We start from the raw sequence: 27,649 nt of genomic DNA on the forward strand, positions 1-27,649 counted from the left end.
AGTAACATCCCGCGGTTCAAGGTTGTGTTAACAAGCATATATATAGATGGGTGTGACCTGGCTAGCCAAGCTGCATGACGGCCTATTTCTACATGCACAAGTCATGCAGTTCTATAATAAACCACACGCAAATGTGCTTATTCTGTGCAACTCACTTCTATTTAAAGGTCTATTTATATATACCTATATGGGTGATTATTTAAGATGAGTGTTTATTGTCAAAGACAGAGCTTTTACCCTGGGCGTTTAAACGAGATGGGCGTTTATACGGTATACACATGTAGCGTTGACACATCCACCGAGGCATCAGTACCCGCGGTTCTTTCATTATGACAGCACCACCTCCAAAAAATGATAATGTGACTGTGTCATACCGCACATATATAGGGATGAACCTCTGTCCTCTATTATAGCTCCTCGAAATGCAGCTATAAATACCACCTCTAATCACCTCCTTCCCTAAAATCCTGGCTATACTACCCCTGGAACCATGCACGGTAGTGAATTGTGGTAGTAAGGTGAGTGCATGAGGATAACCATACATGCATAACAAACTGCAACCTTTTTGGTGACCCAACACTAAAAATGTCAACACAGTATGGAATTGCTGTTCACAAACACCTTGCTTTAAAAGGCCTTGCCGTCCGTTTTCATACGCAGCTTCCGGGAAAATGGCAAGTTATCATGGAGAAAATTATTCTTTTAAATTATGAATATTAAATGTGCATGCCTCATAATCTACCAAACCCTTAATGTTTCCCCATTGACTCGGACCCAAGTCTGTGTGTGTAGATAAATAAGTTGTTTGCACTTTAATAATGAGGCACTGAGGTAAAATTGACATTAAATTCTATAGTTCTGATTTGTTCGATATACTGTCGTTCGATGGGTTTGAGTTAACCTGCAGAAAAACAATTGGCGTTTTATTAGTCTCGCACCAGCCCCTAATTTTTATTGCTCCTATAATAATTTATATAATTATATGCTGCCAGCGAGCTTCCATGCATGCTCACACTTACTACTGCATTCATTAATGGTATCACTCGTTTAATAATTTTAAGGATAATTATTTATGTCAACAGCCGAGGGTTTAGCATTTCAGTACTTATAGTTATAGCTAGTACAAAGTACTCACCTCCATTCGCCTGAACATTTCTAAATATTGAATGCTACTAGAAAACCTGCAAAAAAAGATATAAACAAAGTTAAATACAATAATTATGATACCATTGAATCAATCTACATGCACCTCCTTTTCATGCACACAATATCAGGGCATTATATAGGGGGAAGTTGAATATACTTCCCACTCAAGTTTATTGTAAGGACATTAATTTTGTTATAAGGACTGTAATACACTGCACTACTTACTTAATATTCACAGGTAGATTTGTCTGCGATTTCACTGTTTAGCTCATGATCATTTTAATTGCTGGTATTAAATTATGCTTCTGCTCAAGTTGTGAAATTAATGTTACTCATAGCGTTTCTAATTACTCGCAAGTGGTTTTATTACATTTAAGGTATACACGCTGACTTACTTCCCCAGTACATTGAACAGGGCAATTGCTTCTGTTCTAGTCAAACGTAGAGGAGCTTTGTTCCTGCGATTGGAGAAGAGGATCTTCAAAGCTGTTCCTACACCCTTCACCTGCACAAGAGGTGGTGGGGTGGAAAGGGATGGTTAGATTATATATACGCATGCAAAGAGAGTTTTCTCTCCTCGTTAAAAATACATTTCGACATTACAAAATTAAATCAATGGCCATTAAGTTTGAGAAACATATACCTGTAACTTCCCCCAAAGCCTGCACTTGTCACAACCCACACAATCCATAATCCGAGAAATGTTTTTGAAATGAGCCTTGAAGTCATTCTGCGAAAACACTTGATAAACCACATGCAAACTGTATAGTTAACACCATAACGTCATGTATTCAAATCTCTCAATGGGACACTGCATGCATACTGTATATTAGCCTCCTTCACCGGCCTTCATAGAAAAGAAGGCCTGCTATCGACTGCTTGCGCATGCGCACAATTATTGGATATTTTTTCCCGTAAAATTTCCTATAATACAGAATTCATCAGAGAAAATATCCTAAAAGTCATACACAGAGCTATATAGCTAGCTAGCTATAAATAGAGACAGAGCTGTGTAGGTTTGTTGTACAGCTATTTTCTTCCGGTAGCAGTAGCATAGTAGACTTTCACCAAAGTTAATGTTAAATGGGCGTGGCCTGTCCTCTTGTCAGCTTTCACTCCGTTCAGACGATTGTCATCCACACTGTTGCAGGCTGTGAGTCTTTTATTAACATAGCAGGCTAAGGGTAGCTATCAGAGAATGCTATCCGATGGGCTAGAAACCTTCAATCGAACTTTTTATCTACTTTCTTCAATCCACTTCCGTTCGTTGTGATGTCATAGTTTTACTGAGCATATATACGATGTTATCCAAAGCCCCCAGATACCGGGGGGATATTAGCGCATGCGCAAGCAGTCGATACCAGGCCCACTTCCCTAAGTGAAGTGGGAAGTGCGGCCTGGGATCGAGGCTAACTGTATATAGGTGTTGGCGTTTCTATACTTAATAATTATACACTACTTTGTTGTATAATTAATTATATTGGCATCCCCATAGAAGTTGTGTGCATGCGACACAGACCTTTAGCAGTTCTGAAGTGTTTCCAGTAAACATCATCGACTCATCAAACAAACTAGAGCAGCCCCTGTATAATTATATAATAAATGCATGCATACATGTGAGTGCTCACACATTTTATTATATATGCCACATTAAAAACAGCATCAGTTCACTAAGAGCAGAGGAAGGTCGATAATCAAAGGACTAAAAAAGCGGGTATCATGATTGTTCACTATATAGCCTTGTCCCTTATCCCCATGCAGGCTTTCCTTTTCTTGCTCTTGTCTAGCTCTCAATATAAAATATGATGGGAGACAGTAACGAAGGAAATGATGGACGTTGTAAAACCTGCATGCACATGTATACATTTTTATGAACGTGGGCGATATTTAGCCCACAATCATGATGTAGGGTATTCTCCAACGCATTATTAAAGACACTGCTAGTTCCTAGGTAGATTTCTAAATCTACCTAGGTACCAATTAAGTACCAAGTCATGCAAGCTCAGTGCAGAACCAGCGCATGCACCAGTCCTGATTTAAGGTGGGCAGTCAAATATCTCAACCTTTACCCATGCTCAAATTTCACCTTCTACCACCCTTCTATATACCGTCACGCAACTTTGTATCCCAGGCTCCTTTTTTATAACTTTCCCTCTTTATTCCTACCGTATTTTATCATATTGAAACGATGACAAAGAACAGAAAAAGGAGAGCCTGGGACCGAGACTATATAGTTGTTCACCAATTTTATAACTAACTTTGCTGCTTGTATGATCTCCATCACCATGTTCCTGGTTTCCACGTCTTCTGTCTTGTTCCCCGTGTAGAACTGGTAACTCTGCCAATAAGGCTCCGTTTTAATGACAGCCTTCAACACAAGGAGGTAGGCAAAGTACAAGTTTTTGAGCCAGCCAGGACCTGTGTTTATGTATATAGGAGAGTGTGCAGTTAATGCATTATTACCCAGGGCGCGTGGGCGTCCACGGGTATACCGTATAATATACTGCTTATCTTCGAGGCACAAAAATTGGTTTACATCCGGTATTGAAACCTCTCTACTGTAGGGGTGTGGTCATTTGAAGCTCTATCCTTAAAAATAAAATCCTCAAAATGTTTAGTTTGGGTAATCCGCAAACATTTAGTGCCTCGAAAATAACCTGCTATATACGATAGTATAGACAATAAGTATAGTCATTATGGTTTGTCTGTCTATCTGTTGACGATTTTTGAGCCTGCTCACCTGAATGCCATACATATAGCGGTGCGTTTACAGCATGGATAGCCTTCACATAACTACATAACTCCTCAAAAAGGAGGCCTGCAACTGACTGTTTGCGCATGCGCAAAATTATTGGATAATTTCCCCGTAATTTTCCCATTAAACTGAAATTTACCCGAAAAATATCCTGAATAACAAAAATACTACATACACAGAGCTATATAGCTAGCTAGCTAGAGACAGAGCTGTACATTTGGTTACAGCAGCTATTTCTTCTGGTAGAGTCTACATGTAGACTTTCACCAAGGTTAGTGTCAGATGGGCGTGGCCTGTCCATATAGGCTATTGTCAGCCTTCCCTCCGTTCAGACGATTGTTATCCACACTGTTGCAGGCTGTGAGTCCTTTGTTAACATAGCAGGCTATAAGGGTAGCTATTAGAACGCTATCACACGGGCTAGAAACCTTCACAATCCATAGGTGCCAACTGTCCCGAAACTCCCAGGACAGTCCCGGATTTGGAGGCTCTGTTCTGTGTCCCGTCCGGAAATTGCTATTTACCTGAAATGTCCCAGATTTTCAAGGTTGCTGCTCCTACTGGGATAATACAGTCCGAAGAAGCTCAAAAATACTGCAACTATGGCTTGAAAGCTTAAATCATGAGCAGAATTCAGTTTCCTGAATTATGCTATCTGTCTATTGCTACAATCGGGTTAGAAAAAAGGGGTGGGGCTGCTGCACTGTTTTTGTGGGTGGGGCTCTCCAGAAGATCATACTGAGCATGCGCAGAAAGCAACCGCTAACAACAAATTTTTTGTCCGGGAAATTTTTCTTTGGAGGTTGGCACCTATGACAAACGCACTTCTATCCACTTTCTTCAATCCACTTCTGTTCGTTGTGACGTCATTGCTTTACTGAGCATTATACAATGATATCCGGAGTCCCCAGTTTCTGGGGATTATGTGGCGCATGCGCAAACAGTCGATACCAGGCCCTCTCTTCTAGGAAGAGCGGCCTGGGATCGAGGCTATCACATAACATGTTATTAGTTTTAATAGTGGCAGATTTTGATGTTAAAGTTTCGCTGTCAAACAAAAGCTAAAAGCTTGAACCTGCACGTTGGTCATTAGAAAATATAAATTCGAGGCATGCACTATAACATTATATTACACATACGTGCCACATGGATACGTATTTGTTTATGGGAAAAGATTACTGGCTTCTTTGCTGGCTGTACATGTTGCCTTTACACAACAAGTTATTAGTTTTAATAGCGACAGATTTTGGTGTTAAAACTTCGTTGTCGAATAAAAGCTTGACGTTGGCAGCTATATACCCGACCTTTATTCTCAAGGTAGGCCTATTTTATGTACAGCTGAAGTGATCCCGTACCAAGAACAACGGAAAAGGGTCACTAAAGTAGAAAGCTAGAGTTGTGACTGGTTTCTTTGCTGGACTCTGGATCCTAGCACCAGGACCATGCATACTTCTCTAAGACTCCAGGCTTGTTCACTGTAATCATAGTTCACAGTGTATGCACTACTCAAATGTTTCAGCATGCATGTGTCCAGTCTGGGTCTATTGCTCCTGCATGTGCTAGACAGCTCAGTCATACATACTACATGCACTGCCATTATATCACTCCTCTGGTTTCTTTATAATCATGTCATCTGCCGAGGGTTTGCAAATCAGTGCTCTAGTTGTTGTAGCTGCTGCATGTTAGCACGAGACTTTTAATTTGTTGTCACATAAAGCAAGTTTGTCAATTACCGTACATGGGGAAGGGCTTCAGTTTCAAGTTTAGATTTACACCCACGCACAGTGCAAATAACACAAAACAGTGCTATACTACGGGGGTATTTGTTAACGGCAACATTTACTATAATCATAAGCAAAAATAAAGTTGAGCTCTGAAGAATAAGCAAACTAACAGTACACCAAGTACTTCATGGCTCAGGAAAGATGTTGCAGGTACAGAGTGAGACGTTTCTATTCTAAAGGAGCACTTTTGGTATTAATATGGACAACACTGATCAGTGCTACTATTTGGGGGTGTCATGGAGTACTTGGTACTAGAATCAACAAGATTTTACCACCGAGATACAACTATGTAACAATTGCTGTACCAGCACCATTTTATGTCTGAATACCATTTCTAGGATGGATGGCCGATGCAAAATATGGAAACTACAAAGTCTTCAAATTCGGTTCTGTTGTCCTATTTTTTGCAGCCACACTTGTGTCAATATTTTTCGTCTTTGTCATTCCTATTCCTGGGATAGAGTTGCTCAAGGCTATTGTAACGGGTATACAGTTTGTAGTTGTAGTTGTAGGTGCTACAGCATGCTTTGTGACAGCTTTACAGCTGGGGCTAGATCAAATGCCGGACGCTTCTTCTTCTAATATCAGTAGTTTTATCGCCTGGTTTGTTTTTTCCATGATTTTTGGTGTTTGGATTGCTGACACAGTATCTTCACTAATGTATAATTGCACAGCTAACCATAATATCCAATTATTCAGTATTTTTCCACCACTGTGTATGACCATTGTCTGTTGTTCATTGTTTATTCTCGCTCCAAAATGGCTGACTATTGAGCCCAACTGTCCTCAATCCGTGAAAACTATCTACCAAGTTCTCAAGTTTGCTAAACAACACAAGGCTCCCCTCAATCGCAGTGCTCTCACATACTGGGAGGAAGACATACCTTCAAGAATGGACTTGGGCAAGTCAAAGTATGGTGGACCTTTCACTGCAGAACAAGTTGAAGACGTGAAAACTTTCCTGAAAATGTTGGTCATTTGCATTCCCATGTTCTTAACATCACTAAGCTGGGCAGGATCTATGTACGACAATATGAAGATGATGCCAATACCAAACAGTTCCAACGTAAGCTCATGCTATTCGGCACTCATATACAGTTTTAGCTACAGCTCATGGTGGAGTACAATTGTAACAATAGTTTCCTATGAATTTGCGCTCTATCCATTACTACACAACTCTGTACTAGCACTAAGTACTCTCAAAGGCTTTGGAATTGTAGGATTCTTTACATTGCTAACAAGCTCAGGCTACCTTGCGATATCTGTCATATCACCAGTTGATATTACATATCCACATTTCATAACAATCGCCCTGCTGAACGTTCTCAATGGATCTATAACTATGTTTCTACTTACTACTATGATTGAGTTTGTATGTTCTCAGTCCCCATACAACATGCGTGGACTACTAACGGGATATGCACATTTTCTGGTATTTCTTTCAATATTCCTTAGTATCCTATTAAGTGAATTGATACGGGAATGGACAAGAAAGTCACAAAAACATTGCAACAGCTGCTGGTATGAACATAACTCCATCACAACTACAACAATTCTAACTGTACTGGCTTTTACTGGATTTATTTCTCACTGCCTCCTGGCTCGCTGGTACAAAAGGAGAGTGAGAGACGATGGTTTTGTGCCTCAACATATAATCGAAGAGGTTTACGACCGTTACCTATCATCGATACCTATCATCAATTAAGGAGCTAGAACTTGAACCCGACAGTACAGTAGTTATTATTATTATTTTACAGTGTACACAGTACATGCGTGAACATAACATACATTTACACTTTCACCTTAATAAATCATTATGGGTCTGTTATGAACAGCACTAATAATTATGGCAATGTGCATATTACCTTTGTTTATATACGCTCGTACCTTGTCCGTTCGTAGTTTCAACATCAAATCTTCTAACAAACTCATTAAGATTCGGTCCAAACTGCACATCTTCTTCAGCTTTTCCTGAATACAATAGAAACTTGAATATAATTATGTGCACGACCTTCAATACAAACCTTTCCTTGCTTGTAAAAATATGTGCAAAAGGAAAGCAGAAATTGCATGGTCTGTAAACGCAGTACGTGTGCATGTACCACCATGCATGGTATATGTAATAGATATACATGTAGAATGAGAGCGAGTTCATTGCCTGTATATAACACATGCTAAATGTGTTTTAATATCACGATAACAAAACAATATAACACGGAAGGGACTGTATGACTTTATTAACCTTGACAACGTGATATAATTATAGTTACACAATAGTCCTATTCGTTTAAGAGCCTGGAATTTTGATTGCTTTTTAAACGCCCACTAACTACTTCCTGTATAGCTTCCGCAGTAAAATTGTGCTGAGCTGGCACACCCTTTTACATTGAAGTCATTGTAAAATCAATGCGTTTTTGCAGCCTCTGCATTCTGCAATGCATGCGCTATTATTCTAGATAAAGGAAGTTTGTGAAATATTGAAGTAAGAGCTACACAATGGTTTTTGTCCCAGAGAGTGTTTGTCAACTGTCAGTGAGCTAGCTGGTCTTGAAGATACCTACTATACACACAGTAAGTGCAGTAGTAGTAGATCTAAGAGGTAGTCTAATGCTCAAGGATGATGGAACATCTTATATACATAGTAGGCATCTGCAGAATTGTGTAGAGGAGATGTTCCACTATCTTGGAGCATTAGTTTACCTCTTAGATCTACTACTACTGCACTATACTGCACTTACTGTGTATATGGTAGGTATCTTCAAGACCAGCTAGCTCACTGATAGTTGACAAACACTCTCTGGGACAAAAACCATTGTGTAGCTCTTACTTCAATATTTCACAAACTTCCTTTATCTAGAATAATAGCGCATGCATTGCAGAATGCAGAGGCTGCAAAAACGCATTGATTTTACAATGACTTCAATGTAAAAGGGCGTGCCAGCTCAGCACAATTTTACTGCGGAAGCTATACAGGAAGTAGTTAGTGGGCGTTCAAATAGCAATCAAAATTCCAGGCTCTTAAACGAATAGGACTATTAGGTTAACACTCACCAAGAAGGTAGTTAGCTGACAGGTGAGTGTTGATACTGGCATGGAGACCAGACACGAGTCTGTAGAAGGCTCTCTTCTCAAGACACATACCTAAAGGAGGGAGTGAGGGGTAGCAACAAGATGACACACAGAATGATAAGTAATAATCATGGCATGTTCTTTATCGAGAAGATTTTACTTATTTCATTTCAGTTATTTTTTCTGCAAGCACACGTACAGGACATACACTACAGTACTATATAGTTGTCAGGCACGTACGTACCTTGCAGCAGAGAGGGATGGAAGAGTGGAATGGAGGTAGACTGGTCCACTCTCTCTGGTCTGTAGGAAAGTAGTACCATCATAACATACCGTATAGCATGACATTTTCAAGGGGCTTAATTTTCGCTGATTTCGTGGGTTAGCAATCTTACACGAAAATTAATTCCAAGAGAAAATTGTTAGAATTATTTGCTATAACGTGCAAAGATTAAAGGCGTGGCTTCCGGCAAGCAGTCATTCCACAAACATTGTGCAACGAAATGCTTTTAGAGGCCATTCCACGAAACATAAGTGCCTCGAAAATTTCGCGCTATACGGTAATACATGTATATACATGTATAGTCTATGGTAAGGTAGAAGAAACTAAAGACGGAAGTAGAATCGTGAAAGTGAGAGGGTTTGGACAAAAAGGTGGTGAACTGACAATACACCTGAAGCAGTTTTCGTGGTAGATGGCCCTCCATATCCGCTGTGCAGAGTGGCCAGAATAGCCGGTGTACCTCTCAGGGTTCAGGGTGAGGTCAACGTACCGCAGCTCACTGGAGGTCTCGTCTGTAATTTAAAGAAGTTTATGAAATGAACGAAACATCCAAACTCACCTTCAGGTTGGCAGAAATTGTCCTCTGTCTCATCGTGTTCTTGCCAGATCAAAAAATCCTCCAGCTGCTGGATGCTACATGAGAAAGGGGGGTAGGTCGAAGGTACATGTATATTCTGGCTAAGGAGTGCTATACCGAGTACCTGATGGTTTTGTCTATTGTACTGAGACTCTCCTCTTCGTCCGAGACCTGATCACATGACTCGATCACATGGCTGCTTACATCAGGGACATTAGTCTGAAAAGAAGTCAGGGTACATTTCAGTCAATGTTAATACGTATACTTTTGGTCAAAGAACAAGTACCAAAGAGGAAGTAGCATTTACACAGGAATTAGTGGGGTTACTAGTGGCCAGTGATTAAAACGCTCGACTCAAGAGCAATTTTCGAGTCCCACCAGTACTAGAAACTTTGTCAGTTTATGATGAGTTACTCAACAATACAGCAAGAAGTAACTTTGGTGGCCAAGCTTGCATTCACCAAAACTATGGGATTTTCTAAGGAGTTTACTCAGCTTTGCCCTGCACGGGGATCTGTCTCGACAGTAGCTTACTTCAGACTTCAGACCTTGTAGGCAGCTCTCCTAATTGCTAGTATCTCTGTGGCTACCCCTATGCATGCATACCCTCCAATCTTGATCTTTCCTCGCTAGCCACAACAGTGTTAAAAACCCGGTATAATCAAGACTCCTCACAAACCTCAAATTCTTGCATGGTTTGTTTCAGGTATCCTGGAATTTCGTCCTACATTGAATCAACAAACACTCGTATACACACTTCATACACAAGTAACTACTGTACAATAACAGCTAATAGTAGTCCCACCACATTCTCACGGACACACCCACCCACCTCGGAGCACTCCTCCACTTGACAGTCTCTCAGGACACAGCGACCATCGTCCGGCCAGAAGGGGCAGTGGCGATGGAGGTTCACCTGCACAGTAATAATGAGTAAGAACAAAAATCGTATATTTAATTTTGTAGCCAATGCTTTTTATACTCCACACACAGTACAAAATGAAGCTGCTTTATTAGCAATTTGGCACTAACCAGAAAAAACTTGAAAAAGGAGTGATTTACGAGTGATTTGACGAGGGGGTATATTCTGTCACGGTTCAATGACTCCACTGTCTCTGCATCACAGCAACACTCTGCTACCTGACCAGTCAACTGCAGGTGAGGGGGGTGGGGGTGGGGCAGCTACTTAAAGTACTGTAGATATTTAACATACATACATAAGTTAAACATAAAAAGGTGTTACATACAGTACTATTTGTTTTGGACGTTTTGTCCCTTTGTGCATGGCGGTATACTATTAGGAGTAAAAAAACGGAGGGTGAGCGGTCTGGTATCTGACCCTAGGGTAAGGTATGCTCCCCCTCCAAGTGAATTTTGTCCCCCTTATATTTTGCATACATACGCAGTACTGCAGTTCTTGACCATGCAGCTGCTGTAACTTAATAAAAAAATAATCTATAGCTAGATACTGTAGTCTAGCTATTAGGCATTCCATGATTGCTAATCGTCGTGGAGCATGCACAGAATTTTTACTGTCAGTCTACCCTAGCTAGTGTAGATTGTTCGGGGGGACATTCTAAACTAGGGTCAGATGTCTGGGGGGACTGCCAATATTAACACTACGACACCCAATATTAAAATGAACACAATGTTTAGACTAGAATGTGAGCTAATGTCCTAGTCTAAAGTAATGTGTCATAGTGACGGAATAGTGATTTTCCCTGTGTGCATGCCAGCAGAGTTGCTCACTTCACAGAAACACTGGTCCAGCCTCTCCAGGTAAAACTTCCTCTTGACCAGATCACCAAAGGGGTCCTGTTGAGTGTAGGTACCTCCCATCCAGCACAGGGCCACCAACAGTACGCTGAGGTATCCTTTACTACACATTAACTCTCTCTTATTACACTAGTTTGATACGGTACATACTAGTACAGTCGAGTCGAGTCTAGTATAGTCTAGTCAGGGACAATTAATTTTGCATAAAGATTTTTCTTGCAGTGTTCCAGTTCCATTTTTCTTCTTGGCTGTTTTTCTCTAAATTAGAACATGTAGTCTGCATGTAGATATCCACGTGGCAAAATCTGATAGAAATCTAGGAGCTCAAGGTCAAAGATCATTAATTTTACTCCATATGATCGATCTCGATCTTGAGGCCTTTCTTCTAATTCTGTGGCTGTCTATTTCAGAGATTGTGGAATGGGCTGGTTAGTCTTTGTGTTGGTTCTGTGTGTCTTGTTCTCTACTCCTGGCTGTGTCTGGGGGAAGCTGTGCTGTGATCAGGGCTGTAAACGTGAGTTGAACATTAACCACCCACCGTACCCACCACCTCCATGTATATGCACTGTACACTTGGTACAGGATTTTAATTCTCCCGACACTGTGGTTCATTGGTGTACGGTACTAAATTGTTTCTACTGTCAATTCCTATGTTGCTGTTGACCACAATATCAGGAAGTGTGTGTAGAGTGGTACGACACCTGCTGTACGATTGTACTGGGGGGTTCCCCTTGTACTTACATTATAATTTGGGAGAAAGTCTAGAAAAGTAGACTTTGTGCTGTGAAGCTAACTCTATTTCTCCTATCATATTATAATCGTATGCACTGTGTGTAAAAAAATAACCAGCGTATGCATACAACTGCCAACAATTCCTCTTTCTCTCAACCACATACGCACACTTCAGTACCATAACATACCTGTTCTAGTGCAAGGGTGTATTAAACTACCTGTAATTATCCTCATAATACACACGCACTCATAATACACACGCAGACCCAGTGTCGTATGGGCGTACAGTACAGAGGCACATCACAAGGGACGAGGGGTTCCTGTCTTACCCTGCCTCCGCCATAGTTACCGTCTTCAGCAAGGACGTCCACACAACGGCCGAGGGAGAGTACTGGGAGGCAGAGGTACGCCTTCCCTCTAGATAGGTTAGAAATACCGCCAGAATTCGCTACCTTAAGTAAGTGAACACAAGGGAACAATTTTTGTTGTTGTGTTTGGGAAATGCAATAAAACACTGATCCTTACCGTAGATCCAAGGCAAGCGAGGGCTGATTTTGAACAGTGCCCTCAAGGAACTGACTCACAAGTGTGAACCTAGCATTGTGCAGCTGCAGGAAGAAGCGGCAGAAGAGCCTCTGGTGAGAACTGGTGCTCTGTATGCTGTGAATAGCCAGTGTACATGCATCTACATGTATGTGTTCGTGTACGTGTGGTGCTGTCAGAGCCTCTGGTGAGAACTGCCATGGTGCTCTGTATGCTGTGAATAGCCAGTGTACACAGCTATGTGTGTGTGTACGTGTGGTGCTGTCAGCTGCATGTTTACTGGTATAATTATGCTACTGTTATATGTATGCACAAGGACTTCAGGGACCAGTACGTCAGCCGTTATTCTAATGTAGCATTCTCCCATGAGACACTGGGAGAGTTCCCTCCCTAGATTAAACCTGGCTGTTTTTACTCCTCAAGTCTGAGTTGTGCCTCTTTATAGCTAGGCTACATGTACGTACATGTAGGTAATGTCTAAAAAAAAACTCAGTTCATTAGAGGATAATTTATGTGCTGTACAATGTACGTATTGAACCTTGTTTCTTTACTGTATTTACATGTAAGGACAATAGACATGATTGTGTGTTGTTGTCTGTTTCCAACGTGTATAGACCTACAGCTGTGTTCATATGCAGGTTCCTGATGGTGGTGCACCAGCAACTCCCACCGACCATACCCACATGGACACACCCACCCCTATGGGTCAAACACAATCCAGCACGTCAACACCTTCTGACGACCAACCAAGACCTGGCACACCACTCACTCCTGAAGACCAATCGCAAGACAGCTCACCACCACCCCCTAGCGACCAACAGAGAGAGATGCCTCAGACAGAACAGGGAGTGCCTCCCGTTGAACCACACAATATTCAGTACCAAGAGCCCTCTGGTCATCAGGAGTCTGTGGAACAGGTACATGTATATACATGTACAATATACAGCCATAATGATGAATATGCATCACGTGTACAGAGAGAGCGGGAGAGAGAGGTACCTCAGAGAGAGGAGGGAGAACAGATGCCACCTATTGATCGGTTCCAGGATCCCACTGGTAGTCGAGAGCCTTTGACCAGGGAGCCTCTAAGAGAAGAGACCAAACAGGTGCAGCTAGGGAGATTTCATCTATTCACTGTATTACTCAAGCCTGATAGGCAACCCACTGCATAGCCAATGTAGACAGAACGCTGGTACAGTATCATAATTATTACATCATTACATCGTGTAATTATTGTGCTGTGACCGTTTTGGAATTGTAAAGCTCATTGAGTTATGATCCTTTTTCTACACTGCTGCAGATATCACCTGACATTTCCGATGAGCCAGAAGAAGTGAAGCCAGTTGAAGAAAACAACAGAGTTGAGTTTCAGACCGTCTCGTTAAATATCCATCCTACTCAGATCCATCCAGTTTTAGCAGATGAACATTTGAGCTTTGCGGGAAATCTAGAAGATCAATGCAAAGCACAAACATCGGATGATAGCCGCCCTCAAGAAACACCCTTAGCAGAGTCCTTACCGCCGCAGCAACACCAACAAAAACACGAGCGGTATTTGAATGATGGCGGACAAAATGGCGAGTCACAAGAACAAGCCAAAGAGGAAGAACCGTTTGATAAGCAATACAGAGTAAAGGATGTTTATATCCACGATGAGTTGGGCGAAGACGAGTTATACGCTGAAGTCACACCAGAGCCACCCTCGGAGCAGACAAAGGAGATGTTCGAGTCCCAAGAGCCGCCACCCTCAAGAGTAGACGAACCCAATGTAGCAGATTCTGTCCCCTTGAATTTGGACACATTCTCCTCAGAGACTGAAAAACCCGAGCCTGTCACTGATCCCGCTCACAAAGTAGAAATGTTCGAAGAGTCCCCTCATGTTGTAGAACCGACCCCTGCAACTTTTGAACGTCATATTCCGGAACCCTCATTTGAGGAACCTCCTCTCACACAGGACCCCTCGACTTTCGAACCAGCTCGTACTCCAGAATCGGGTCACTCTACTTTTGACACCACAGCAACCACTACTAGTGACACACCAGTTGAAGCTATTGAAACTCAAGAAAGCAACAAAAAGTCAGAGCAGGATCAGTGGCAGGCAGAGGATAAGAGGTCGGAAGATGATCAACACGAGGAACTGGGTGATGATGACGATGATGGAGATTATGACGATGAAGAAGACGGCGATGAAGGTTACGAAGATGAAGATGAAAATGGAGATGACGAAGATCCATATGATGATGGGAGGTTGGAAACTAGAGAGGAAGACGGTCCAGAAATTGTACCCCCCAACCAAAATGAGAGGAGATTTAATCGGAGGTTTGAGGAGTTGCAACAACTGCACAGAGAGCAACAAGAGCTTCTGAGACAACAGGAGCTACTGCATCAGCAACAGGGGAAGAAGAGTGAACAGCAAGAGGATGAATCATCCCAGCAAAAGCAGCAAGATCAACAGTTCGACCAGGAACGGGAAGATGATCAGCAACGACAAGATGATCTGCAACGACAGTACGACCACCAGCGGCAAAAAGAACAACAGGAGCACTTCATTAGTCAGCAGCAGCAGCAGCAAGATAAGGAACCTAATCAACAGCAGAACCCTCCAGACGATATATTATATTCTGAAACCCCTCCCACAATGAAAGAGGCCCCACCCATTCCACAAGGCGGACCTATTCCTCCTATCAGTAGGCCCTCTGACACTAACACTCAGTTCGAACATCAGACGGCGGCAACTAAAACAACTGCACCTCCTTGTAATTGTACTGAGGTGATCACGCCCACTTGTGAATGTCCGGACATTGGCCGACCACCCTGCCCAAAATTGAGTATTGACAACTATGTCCCCCTTCCTGGATCTGAGTCGGGAGTGATGTCATTGGTGGAGCAGTATCGTGCGTATGTGCGAGAGATGGTGTTGGCTACTCTGCCACAGTCAATAGCAGAATGGATTGTTGAGAACGTGAGTTGGTTTGGAATTGCATTCACGTTATGTTAATTTAGTGCCCTTAGTCGATTTCATGAGCGCGTTTACATGTACATCTGTAACAGAGTGTACACTTACTTAAGTTTTATTCAAGGTAGTGTTAACTGTTACAGTATAATTATACCGATTAGTGGCGTATCGTGGAAATCATACGAAAAGTAAAGTTGCGAAATTATTTTACCGTAATACGTTCAACGTCGCAACGTCGCTATCCTAAGCATTTTATTGGGCAGTTTATACAAAAATTTGCACCAACGAAAATTACTCGCTATACGTTATGTACAACATAATTAATGTTACGTTACATGCATGGCTGTGCATTCTACATGTAAGTTTCAAATGTATATTTGGTCACAGCTTGATCTTGAGTTGCCTAAGCAGCAGTATGCCTGTTTGTGTATTCTGAGTCTGTTAAAGTTTACAGCGTGGATATAGTCGGTTCGTGAGATATATTTCGTGGCTGCATGTATAGGTGGTCAACGATCGCTTGATTCACGGGGTAAAATATTCATTCTCTACAACGAAAACCACAAAATTTTCCCCCTCCCCTCCTGAAAAATTACCAGCTATATGGCAAAGTAATTTTCATATTACTTAAACCTAAACCTCTCTATTCTTACAGCGTCCGATGCTGGGGGTGGTGTGTGTGGGTGTGGCCTTTCTCTCTCTCTCCATCCCACTACTTCTCTTGGTATGCATCAGCTGTGGAGGACAGGGTGCCAAGAAACAGGTCGCCATAGAGAAAGGTAAAATAACCAGTTTTTGTGAACTGTCACATGGTTAGATTTGCTCTTACATGTACTTGCAGATAAATAAACATGTATTTTAAATCCCTTGATTACGAATTGTTGCCTATTAAGTCTGTTTCGAAGATTCTGCAATAGCCAACATGCTACAGTACACACAGTTACATGTCGTAGTTTACAGTGTACTAGTGTCACATGATATTGTGCGTGTGTTGATAGCTTCTCGTGTGCGTCTGGAGGGGGAGAGAGTGAAACTGGAGACTGAACGTAATGGACTGGACCAGCGGCTGAGAGAGAGCAAGGAGGCGTGTCAAGGCCTGGAAAATGACCTGAAACTACTCAGAGGAGAGAGGGCACAGCTGGAACAGGCCAACAAACAGCTGCAGGTGGGTACAGGCTGTCAATAATGATCGAGGCACTACTGTTACAGTACTGTAAATACAAAGTGTAGGTGTACATACGCATGTACAGTGTACGTACACCTGTACCTACATGTAACTACCATTGGGGTCAAAATTATTACCTTTTTCTACATGTAGCTACACTGTACACTGTACATTGGACGTTCTGTAACTTCTGGCAATTACTGTACATGTAGATGTCGTTTGTATATAATTATCATAATAATTATGGTCAACGTATCTACCTACAGATTGATAATCAGAAAGTGACTGAGAGCCTCACGTCCTCCCAACAAGAGTTGACCCAGTACCAGGTTTACAGCGAGCAGCTCAACACACAGCTTGCCACAGTCAACCAAGAACTGGAGGAAACGGCCCAGCAGAGAGACGAGGGAATTCAGACTGGGAGGGAGATGAGCCAATGTCTAACCGACCTGCAGAACAGGGTGGATGGTCTGGAAGCACAGTCCGAGCAGCTAGAGCAGGACAAGTTTCGGACCCAGGGCGCCCTGGATACGCTGCAAAATGAACATGACGAGGTGTCTAATCATGTGCAGTGTTACTATACTGTAGTTATATTGATTTCTGTCGTACAGTAATTACATGTACTTTGTTGTTGTTGCTATAGGCAACTAGTGAGCTGAGCGAGCTGAGGACGAAGTGCTCTAATCTCGACTCTGAGTTGGAGAGGATGTCCTCTGACCTTGTGTCAACCAACGCCACGTTAGGAGAGAAGGAGTCCGAGTTAGTACACCTGCGAGAGTGTCTTAGTCAGCTGACTGACCAGGTTGCTGAGTCAACAGTGGACGGAGAAGAAGAAGGCAACGAGGCACAGCTGGCCAAGATTAAGGCCATGCTCGACACATCCAAGGTGTGAATATTCCACAAACCATGTTTAAGAACTCAGGATACAATGTACCGTATAGCGCGACATTTCGAGGCACTTATATTTCATGGAATGGCCTCTAAAAGCATTTCGTTCCACAATGTTCTGCTTACCAGAAGCCACGCCTTTAATCTTTGGACGTTATACTAATTGAAGAACAATTTTCGTGGACTTAATTTTCGTGTAGGATTGCTAACCCACGAAATCAGCGAAAAATTAAACCCCTCAAAAATTTAGCGCTATACGATTATTATATTCTAGGAATTGTGCGTGAGAAACCTGGGTGATAAGCATGTACATGTATCACCATAACACTGTACAGGCGCAACGATTACACTATGTGTGTGAGTGTTAACTATCACTATTGTATCCACTTCTGTTTAGGCCCAGCAAGAGCTGCAGAGGACAATGGCTGAGAGAGACAATCACTTGACCCACATACTGGAGAAGACCAGTCAGCTGGAGCAACAGATAGGTGAGGCAGCCTCAGGCAAAACATGAGCATTTTAAGGGGAACCTAACCCTAGTAACCATTAATTGAAATTGATGCCTTGTATATTGTACATGTACATGCATTTACTGTACATTTGGGCTCCCACGTTTTTTGTTGTTTTGTTTTGTTCTTCAAGTGAGCAAACGTACCATGCACATGTACTACACTGTATGTGTATTCATGCTCAACATGGACTTACATGTATGTGCAGTGTACACTGACTCAGTTTGTCCCTTTGCCTGTGCAGCTGACAACGAGGCTCTTAGAGAGCAGCTGTCACAACTTGAAGCCAAGGAGAAAGGCACGGCCCAAGAACTGAGAGAGCTGCAGATAAAGATGAGGGGAGTCACAGAATACTTCCAAGAGAAAGAGAGTGGTCTCCATCGAAAGATTGAGCTAGGGGAGATAAATCAGGAGAAATTCAAGTCACTAGAGAGTGAGGCACAAGAGAAGGCAGCTGCCTCCGAGTTGGAGAGGGAGAGGGAGAAAGAAGAGTTGAAGGAGCTGAGGAAGCAAATGGCCGATATCGAGAAGTCATTTATTAGTCAGCTTAAGAGTAACGAGGAGCGGGCAGAGGACGCACTGGTGAGTGAATTATTGGACAGCATAAAGCTTATGACGATAAGTGTACTGTATTTAAAGGTACACATTGACGACAAAGTTTGTGTGCTTACAGGCACACTGTCACTGTACGTGTGCGTCAAGTACGTGTAATTTTTGTGTAGGTTCAGCTGCGCAGGACGGAACAAGATCTTAGACTGGCCAACAGGGAGGTCACCACTCTTAAGAGAAGGTAGTCCATCCATTTCTCTTCAGCGTCACTGGATTACTATACATTGTTCTCTAGATTGGCAGAAGCTGAGACTGCAGCTGCCCACCCTCCACCTATGGTTCGACCAATTCCGCGGCAACACCCCTACCCTCCTCAACCACAACGGACACGCCCACCTTCCACCGGACCATTGGGACAACCCCCTCAGGGTATGCAACCCTCCATCCTAAAATAGCCTGCTAATTATCTCTCTAATTGCAGGACCATCCCCTCAGCCACCGCGACCACTCTCCGCCCCTCGATTAGAGCCACGGACGTCCTCACCTGCCAATAGCGAGTCAATGACAGGTGTTCCCCCTCAGGATAGAGCCGCACAGTCCATGCTCAATAGCTCGCTCCCCATGAGAGGACCAAGGTTAGTTAGGAAATTTACTTGGCTACAGATTAAGGGGAAATTGAATTGAAAATGGATGGTGTAGGGAGGTTTATTCGTTTATTGCATAATTTATAGCTACTTTTAGGGTTAGGCTCTAACTGCCCATGACTTGAATACTGAAGTCCGAGTGTCCAACTCAAAATTGCCGTGCATGTTTACAGTACATGTACATTGTAGGTACAGTTGCATACTCCATTAACACATTGTACATACATGTATCATGTGCAAGTACATACATGTATATACAAGTACATGTATATGATCTGACATTACTGTATTGTATCCATGCAGGGGTCAGTCAGACCTCCAATCTCGATCTCACTCATTCAGGGGGCCTGAATCACGTGCACTCCACCCGGCTGGCGCACCCCCCATGAGGGGACCGTCCCCTCGTCACATGTCTCGAGAGCAGCAAGTGCCATCTGTTCCCCTGCCTAAGCTTGTAGAGCAGCAACCCCCTCGTCCGTATGGTGTTACCCCACCTCCAACTGAGGCATCCTCTAGCCAGTATCGTCATCCATATGACAGGTATGTCAGAGTCAACACTATACTGTATGTACAGTGGAACCTCCATAAAACGGACACCATTGGGGAACAGCCTTTTGGCCGTTATGGAGAGGTGGTCTTCCTTGAGAGGTTTCAATTGCCAGATATATGTATGCTCTATGAGTCATTTCTTCCTGCAAATGAATCTTGGAGCTTTGCTAACTGCTTCATTAGCTCGTACAAGCTTAGAAAGGCTGTAGAGACAAGCTACAGCTAGATTTTCACAATTGTGCAAAATAATGCTATTTCAGCAATAATTTTCTGTTAATTCTGGGTGTGGCTGTCCGTTCTGGGAGGTTATTTCCCATTGCTAAGTAAAGCTGATCAGGGACTAGAAAGCTGCTCGTTATACGGAGTAGAGAGGTAGCCGCTCCTGAGAGGTTGCTTTACATTGAAGTCATTGTAGTCTCAATCCGAACCTGAGCTGTTGGCCGTTATATAGCGTGTGGTTGCTCTTCGGAGGTGGTCGTTAATGGAGGTTCCACTGTATACGTGTACATGCACACATCTGTATTTAGCTGTTTGAACTACATGACTGTACATTTAGATCCTTATTGCAGTGTACAGTATAATTATGTGTACTTCACTTTTTCCTTACGTACAGACCACAAGCGCCACACAATGGCCCTCCAATGTCACATGACAGAGGCTATCCGCCGCCACCTCCTGGTGACTATCGCCCTCCAGACGGCCCAAGGAGGCCCTATCCACCGACACGTCCTCCTTATGGAGCTCCACCCCCTAGAGGACCACCACGGGTACCGTATCGACCCCCAGGGCCACCAATGGGACCACGCCCACCCAGACCTGGTTACCCTCCTCAGTCGATGTCAGGACCTCCGCAGAGACCGAGAGCACCCACACAGCAGCAGTTGGGTGCAGGCAGACCACCAGCACACATGGGTGGACCCCCACAAACTAGCCAGGCCAACAAACAGCCACAGGCAGGCTCAGGTGAGGCTATGCCACACATTTTATCATTTTGTGCATTTACGTTTATCTTTTTACTTGCAGACTTTGCTGTGTAGTAGTAGTTGAATTTCTCCGTGACCAAACGCTAGATGAATTTATACAATACTGAACAGGTTTATGAAAAATTTCGATCAAGTTCGTGAAATTGTGCATGTGCCCTTTAATAATGATATCGTCTAACTCATTTTCTTGTTTGTAATATGAAAGTGCTCTGTACGTGCGGGTGCGGTTGATAATGCGTTTAATCTAATATCTACAAGAACTTTATACCAGAGCGGCCTCTGATCAAGCATATACAGTATGCAACTAACAGTGGCCTAAACCTAATAATTATAGTCAATTTGTATGTTCCCATGCAAATACCATGGCTACTAATTCAGTTCATCATATTCGTCATTATTTTGTCTACATATCTTATTAAACACATTTAAGTACATAACCTTATACGCAGACGATAATTTCACAGTTAAGTACCGGTATACTTACACCTCTATATATAATAGTTAATTGGGTTTAATTCCACCAGCGTTTCATATTCTTCCACAGAGACACAGCCTTCACTTTAGTAGAGGTGTATAGTGCTTTTGCTGTTGCTTTTGCATTTGCAATGCTGGCTTCACTTTTTTCTTGATGGTATCTAGCTATATCTGTATTAATACGTGAGTGTTTCTTGGCCTTCTCCAGATACTCCACCCGCTTCTTCCAGCCTGGCTTGGCCTCAGCTTTCTCAGATTCAATCATCAGTTCAATGTATTCCACTTCACTCAGTGGATTCGGCCTCAGGGCAATTTCACCAAGACGGTTTATACTTTGCTGAATTTGTTGGATCATATTCATGACCAGCTCGTCCAGTTGAGCAAGGCGGCACTCTGACTCTTGAAGCATCTGCTCGGCCATCGATTTACCTTGTTGGGCTGCATCAAATTTCTTTTTCAGCTCTTGACATGTTCGTTCTTCTTCTTCTTCGTAGAATTCAAAGTAGTATGAGTTGTTAACGTGTTGCTTCCATGTACATTTTTCTGGACAGACAGTGCAAGCAGCATTTTTAGGTCCTTCCCCGTCCATCGCAGAACACCGGTACTTATCTTTGTCATTGGAATATATACATGACTTATGGCAGGTTCGATTACATGTCAAGCAATTAGTTACATAACGTTTTGCAGGAGTGTAAACCTTTCTCTGTTTGGTCAGTTTAACTTTGTACTTAAATTCTTTGTTTGCTTCGATGTCTGCTTCATGGTCTTTGATAGTCTTCCTTTCCGTTCTTACTTCTTCAATCTTTGCAAAAGCTTGACTGATCTGTAGTTGGAGACCATTAACATTGGTCTCAAGACGTTGTCGCTCTTCAAGTACTTCTCGAGTGAGCTGGAGGCTACGTGTCTGAACAGCCTCAAAACTCTTAAAGAAATTTTCTAAATTTTTCGTTCCCATATCCCAGAAATTTTTTTTAAAATCAAAATCTCCATCATCATCATCATCATCTTGTTCTTCATCGTCTTCTTTCATGCTAGTGACCGTCGGGAACAAAGCGGAGTTGTTGAACTTAAAGTGCTTGGCGTAAGGAACGTTGTAAGCCTTGATTGCATCAAGAACGCTTGGCTTCTGTCCGTCAGCAAAAGTAATCATCATGAAGATGTTTTTTGCAATATCATGTCCAAAAATGGTAAGTATTGCATCAAAGATGTACTTCTGTACATGGGTCAATCGTGCTTGAGAAGCTTGGGTTACAAAACCAATTCCATCAAGATGATCAATTCCACCGTCAGTGCAGGGAACGGAAAAGAATTCGTTGATTTGTTTCATGATCTCCTTGTCTCGTTTGAGCCCACTTGTGTCCCCGAATCCAGGTGTGTCAATGATCGTGAGAGTGTAAGCACATGGTGAGCCTTCGTGCCAATAAATCGTGTAAGCAGTGATGGTACGAGTGACACTATTCACCTGAGAGGTAGGCTGTTCAACAATTAATTTGAAGCGAAATGGATCATCCCATTGAACTCCAAAGAGGTAGTTCACAATTGCGTTGATGAGAGTGCTCTTCCCAGCTCCAGTAGCACCTAGTATCATTAACACCTTTTCATCAACCTTTCCTACTGGCTTCCTTCCGATATAGTATTTAGCAATATTCGAAACTGCTGGAAATCTCTGTCCTGGACGCCATTTCAATTGATAGATGTTGTTCTTTGAATCGATGAGAGTAGAGTTGACTATGCTTTGCATACGTTCTGCTAGCCGCTTTGTCAAAAAAGCATCGACACTTGCAGAGGTGTCGGTGGCACTCGCTGAAGAGACATATTGTTTCATGGGAGGTGTTGCTGAGCCATTGTTTAAAGAGCTAGATCTAGTTGTAGATGCTCGGATCGGTTTTGCTGCAACAGTTGGAGGACCCACTTTACTTGTAAACATAATGATCGTGATGTGGTGACAGATGATCAGTTCAAGTTCAGTTGTTGAGTGAACTGGTATAACAGGGGAATGCGCTGAATATCTAGTAACAAGAGGACAAACAGCCATTGGAAGAACAGAGCGCGCAGCGCCGGTGTGACCTTACATGTAGATAGTTGGGTCGGCCTGGATTCGAGGCTAGGTCACCCCCAACTAATGTGCAATGCGCTATTGTCTGGGGCCCTATTGTCTGTGGCGGCGCTGGCGGCATGTCTATTTTGCTACTGCCGTGCCAGGCGCTTTTTGTCATGCACACAATATAGATCTACATGCATTCTCTCAGCTCATATTTTTTCACTGCTTAGAATTTAGCAAATCAAAAATTGCTAGATTCCGTATCAATCTCTTCCCTTCTGTATTGATTCCATCATGTCTGCAACAACTAAACAGACACAAACGATTGACAGAGATATAATATCCCAACAAGCTGTAAACGAAGTGCCTTCTCCTCCGACTGTTGCGACACAAACAAACAAAGGAGCTGATAAATCCCAACCACCAGCTGCAAGCAAAGTTCTCCTCGCGACTGTTGCGACACAAACAATTGATAAATCCCAACAACCAGCTTCAAGCAAAGTTCCCCCCTCGACTTTTGAAACACAAATTGATGTAGCTGATATATCCCAATCACCAGCTGCAAGCAAAGTACCACAAACAATCGACGGAGCTGATATACCCCAACCAGCTGCAAGTGAAGTGAACCCTCCGACTGTTGTAACACAAACAAACAACAAAGCTGAGAAACCTAAATCAACTGCAAGTGAAGTGCCACCCCCAACTTTTGTGACACAAACGATCGACAGAGCTGATATATCCCAACCAGCAGCTGCAAGCAAATTGGCTGTTGCGACCGACGGAGCTGATGTATTCGAAACAGCTGCAAGCAAAGTGCCACCCCCGACTTTTGTGACACAAAAAATTGGCGGAGCTGAGTCTACTACAATCAACCCTAGCTCAGCAGTTGGCGTTGCTATTTTGGGAATTGCTTCACCCTCAGACATATCAACTGAAAAATCAATTGAAGCGGTTAATTCAACAACAGAACCCACCAAAAAACCTGCAACGAATTCCTCTTCAGCAAGTGCCTCATCAACTGAAAAATCAATTGAAGTGGTTAATTCAACAACCGAACCCACCAAAAAACCTGCAACGAATTCCTCTTCAGCAAGTGCCTCAGGATTTTCTGCAATTGATACTCCTCTGGCAAAGCCACTTAGTCTAGCAGAACGTATGCAAAGCAAAACCCAATCCACCCTTATTGATCGGGAAAACAGCATCTATGAATTGAAAATGCGAGCAGGAAAGAAATTCCCATCAAATTTGAAAATTGCTAGACGCTATATCGGAAGGAAAACAGTGGGATGTGTGAACGAAAAGGTGTTAATGATAGTAGGTGCTACTGGAGCTGGGAAGAGCACTCTCATCAATGGAATTGTCAACTATCTTTTTGGAGTTCAATGGGATGACGCATTTCGCTTCAAGATGATTGTTGAACAGGCTGGTACTCAAATAAATAGCATTACAAATACCATCACTGCTTACACGATTTATTGGCAAGAAGGCTCACCATGTAATTACACTCTCACGATCATCGACACGCCTGGATTCGGTGACACCAGTGGGCTTAAACGAGACAAGGAAATCACGAAGCAAATCAAAGAATTTTTTTCCATTTCCTGCGATGTTGGTGGAATCGACCATCTCGATGGAATTGGTTTTGTAACTCAAGCTTCTCAAGCACGACTGACCCACACACAAAGGTATGTCTTTGATGCTATACTTGCCATATTTGGAAATGATATTGCAAGCAACATCTTCATGATGATTACTTTTGCTGACGGAAAGAAGCCCCCTGTTGTCGACGCAATCAAGGCTAGCAACATCCCTTATTCCAAATATTTCAAGTTCAATAACTCCGCTTTATTCCCGACCGTTGCTGACAAAGAAGAAGATGATGAGGGTGACTTTGACGAACTGTTCTGGGCAATGGGAATGAAAAGTCTGAAAAATTTCTTTAAACATTTTGAGACTGCTCAGCCACGTAGCCTCCAGCTCACTCGAGAAGTACTTGAAGAACGACAACGTCTTGAGACCAATGTTAATGGTCTCCAACCACAGATCAATCAAGGTCTAGCAAAAATGGAAGAAATGAGAAAGGAAAGGAAGATTATCGAAGACCATGAAGCAGACATTGAAACGAACAAAGAATTTAAGTACAAAATTAAACTGATCAAGCAGAGAAAGGTTAACACTCCTGCAAAACATTATGTAACTAATTGCTTGACATGTAATCGAACCTGCCACAAGTCATGTATATATTCCAATTCCGAAGATAAATACCAATGTTCTGCAATGGATGGGGGAGGACCTAGCAATGCTTCGTGCACTGTATGTCCAGGGAAATGTGGATGGAGAAAACATGTTAACAATCCCTATTATTTCGAACTCTATGAACAAGAAGAAGAACGAACATCTCAAGAGCTGAAACTGAAATTTGATGCTGCCCTACAAGGTAAATCGATGGCCGAGCAGATGCTCCGACAGTCAGAGCACCGTCTTGATCAACTGGACCAAATGGTCATGAGCATGATCCGACAAGCTCAGCAAAGTCTAAACCGTCTCGGTGAGATTGCCCTGAAGCCGAATCCACTGAGTGAAGTGGACTACATTGAGCTGATGATCGAATCTGAGAAAACTGAGTTCAAGCCAGGTTGGATAGAGCGTGTGCAGTATCTGGAGGAGGCCAAGAAAGAAGCAAAAATTACTAGAGAGATAGCAAAAGCTGAGATTACCACTACCAAGCAAAAGTTTGCGCGTTTATGGGAGAAAATCAGTAGCTGGTGGAACTAATCTGAACGAACAATGTATATATAGCTAGTTTTCAATAATTATAGCAGAACAGTTGCTAAGAGTTACACGTAACCATAATTATGTATAAATAATTCTTTTTGCTAAAGATAATAATTAATGCTACTTTTAGTGATATACTGGTGATATTTATAATACGTCACAATTTACCTGTTTACTGTCAGATTTATAAAATTAACATTGTGTGTGCGCACCTAACAGTCTACTTGGCCTGTGGTATACATGTAAGTTAGTTAGAAGCAATTCTCGAACACATTTTCAAGGATGTGCAGTGATTTACAAGGGGAAGCACTAAAAAGTGTAGAAACAAGAAAGTAAATTTAAAGTATACACTATAATATATACGGCAATCCATTACAATGTCATTCACATGCATCGTAAGGCGATGCTCCCTATATAATTATAGTACACTGCTGTAATTATTAAATGCACAGTTTGGGGGACAAAAAGTTGTAAGGTTTCAGGAAATGTACAGTGATGCGAATGCAATATATCCCGGCCTGTTCATGACGTTGTAACCGCTAAAATGCATACTATTGGACTATTGCTGTGTACAAAGAAGTGGGGCTAGTCTATAAAAAAAAAATGCTATCCTCGAATGGATAATGTGTCATCATTGCAAAAGAGAGCAGATATATTAAACAGTATATTATATAGAATGACAATAATTAGTGTATGTTGCTGCTTAAAAGTTAAACTTACTTGAAGAAAACTATTTCTGCTTCTCACAAACGATAAGTGAAACTATCACAATATTAAATAGCATAATTACAAAAGGTACTCTCACTTCACTATAGCGGTGTCAATCTTAACAAGTTCGATATTACATACAACAAATGATATGAAAAAGATGGTGACACGTTCTATGGGAACACATACCGACAACAAAGTATCAGAAAATAAAACACTCACAAAAAGGCACGACACACACACAGATGTTGAATCATAGCTGTAACTCGTAATAATCGAGGTTCTACTGTACCCCCAAGTGATAGTCTACACTAAAAAGAATGTTTATTTTCTATACCAGTTTACAAAAAGAGTACCCCCTAGATACAAATACGGGGTCTAATTTTGGCACTAATATTGCGTCATACCAGTTTGTGGCACAGCACACGCTAGCCTCGATTCCAGGCCGCGAAGAGAAAGGCGGCCTGGTATACTTTGTATGCGCATGCGCGAAATAATTGACAACAATTTCATCATACAAAAAACGGACAAAGTTACAAAAAGGAAGAATACGTATGACAATGTGACCACAATATTAATTAAAAGCTTTCAGGAGTAATCATTAGCTTCTTAATCTTCAGCAATGACTTCCTGTCGAACATAAAGGAGTAGCAGAAGACTTGCCTGGTCCATATTACCACAACTTCATCAGGGCCTGGGGACCCACAGGAACACACCATGACTTTCCTATACAGTACTTTTCAAGT

The 27,649-nt window shown here is 42.3% G+C and overlaps 4 protein-coding genes across 4 annotated transcripts; 2 read left to right on the forward strand and 2 right to left on the reverse strand.

The window, feature by feature from the left end:
• Positions 1-787: 787 nt before the first annotated feature.
• LOC135348855 (ERO1-like protein alpha) lies at positions 788-11,644 on the reverse strand. The gene is made up of 16 exons (XM_064547214.1): positions 11,364-11,644; positions 10,647-10,766; positions 10,447-10,530; positions 10,294-10,338; positions 9,739-9,833; positions 9,597-9,670; positions 9,429-9,549; positions 8,999-9,057; positions 8,737-8,826; positions 7,573-7,656; positions 3,405-3,564; positions 2,666-2,729; positions 1,790-1,876; positions 1,542-1,651; positions 1,136-1,181; positions 788-901 (listed from the first exon to the last, which is right to left on the reverse strand). Exons 1-16 carry the CDS (start codon positions 11,499-11,501, stop codon positions 851-853), a joined length of 1,428 nt encoding a protein of 475 aa, XP_064403284.1. The 5' UTR covers positions 11,502-11,644; the 3' UTR covers positions 788-850.
• Positions 11,645-11,702: 58 nt separating this feature from the next.
• Positions 11,703-21,109, forward strand: LOC135348760 (transport and Golgi organization protein 1 homolog). The gene is made up of 18 exons (XM_064547075.1): positions 11,703-11,904; positions 12,387-12,526; positions 12,653-12,760; positions 13,304-13,582; positions 13,643-13,771; positions 13,966-15,627; positions 16,274-16,397; positions 16,617-16,783; positions 17,050-17,337; positions 17,427-17,669; positions 18,069-18,159; positions 18,425-18,762; positions 18,903-18,970; positions 19,025-19,158; positions 19,211-19,364; positions 19,677-19,913; positions 20,536-20,885; positions 20,946-21,109. Exons 1-18 carry the CDS (start codon positions 11,811-11,813, stop codon positions 20,957-20,959), a joined length of 4,620 nt encoding a protein of 1,539 aa, XP_064403145.1. The 5' UTR covers positions 11,703-11,810; the 3' UTR covers positions 20,960-21,109.
• Positions 21,110-21,416: 307 nt separating this feature from the next.
• Positions 21,417-23,204, reverse strand: LOC135349254 (uncharacterized). Its single transcript, XM_064547763.1, has one exon. The coding sequence runs from the start codon at positions 23,202-23,204 to the stop codon at positions 21,417-21,419; it is 1,788 nt and encodes a 595-aa protein (XP_064403833.1).
• Positions 22,275-26,201, forward strand: LOC135348782 (uncharacterized). The gene has a single exon (XM_064547120.1). The coding sequence runs from the start codon at positions 23,715-23,717 to the stop codon at positions 26,193-26,195; it is 2,481 nt and encodes an 826-aa protein (XP_064403190.1). The 5' UTR covers positions 22,275-23,714; the 3' UTR covers positions 26,196-26,201.
• Positions 26,202-27,649: the final 1,448 nt, after the last annotated feature.

This window comes from Halichondria panicea, chromosome 15 (genome assembly GCF_963675165.1).
Source record: "Halichondria panicea chromosome 15, odHalPani1.1, whole genome shotgun sequence".
Taxonomy (NCBI): domain Eukaryota; kingdom Metazoa; phylum Porifera; class Demospongiae; order Suberitida; family Halichondriidae; genus Halichondria; species Halichondria panicea.

Coding starts and splice junctions, on each gene's coding strand:
- LOC135348782 (XM_064547120.1), top strand. CDS start 23,715: ATGTCTGCAACAACTAAACAGACACAAACGATTGACAGAGATATAATA.
- LOC135349254 (XM_064547763.1), bottom strand. CDS start 23,204: ATGAAACAATATGTCTCTTCAGCGAGTGCCACCGACACCTCTGCAAGT.
- LOC135348855 (XM_064547214.1), bottom strand. CDS start 11,501: ATGTGTAGTAAAGGATACCTCAGCGTACTGTTGGTGGCCCTGTGCTGG. Junction 10,339..10,446: donor AAGTGGAGGAGTGCTCCGAG/GTGGGTGGGTGT, acceptor GATTCAATGTAG/GACGAAATTCCAGGATACCT. Junction 9,834..10,293: donor AAACCATGCAAGAATTTGAG/GTTTGTGAGGAG, acceptor ACTTCTTTTCAG/ACTAATGTCCCTGATGTAAG.
- LOC135348760 (XM_064547075.1), top strand. CDS start 11,811: ATGGGCTGGTTAGTCTTTGTGTTGGTTCTGTGTGTCTTGTTCTCTACT. Junction 16,398..16,616: donor ACAGGTCGCCATAGAGAAAG/GTAAAATAACCA, acceptor GTGTGTTGATAG/CTTCTCGTGTGCGTCTGGAG. Junction 17,338..17,426: donor TGCAAAATGAACATGACGAG/GTGTCTAATCAT, acceptor TTGTTGCTATAG/GCAACTAGTGAGCTGAGCGA.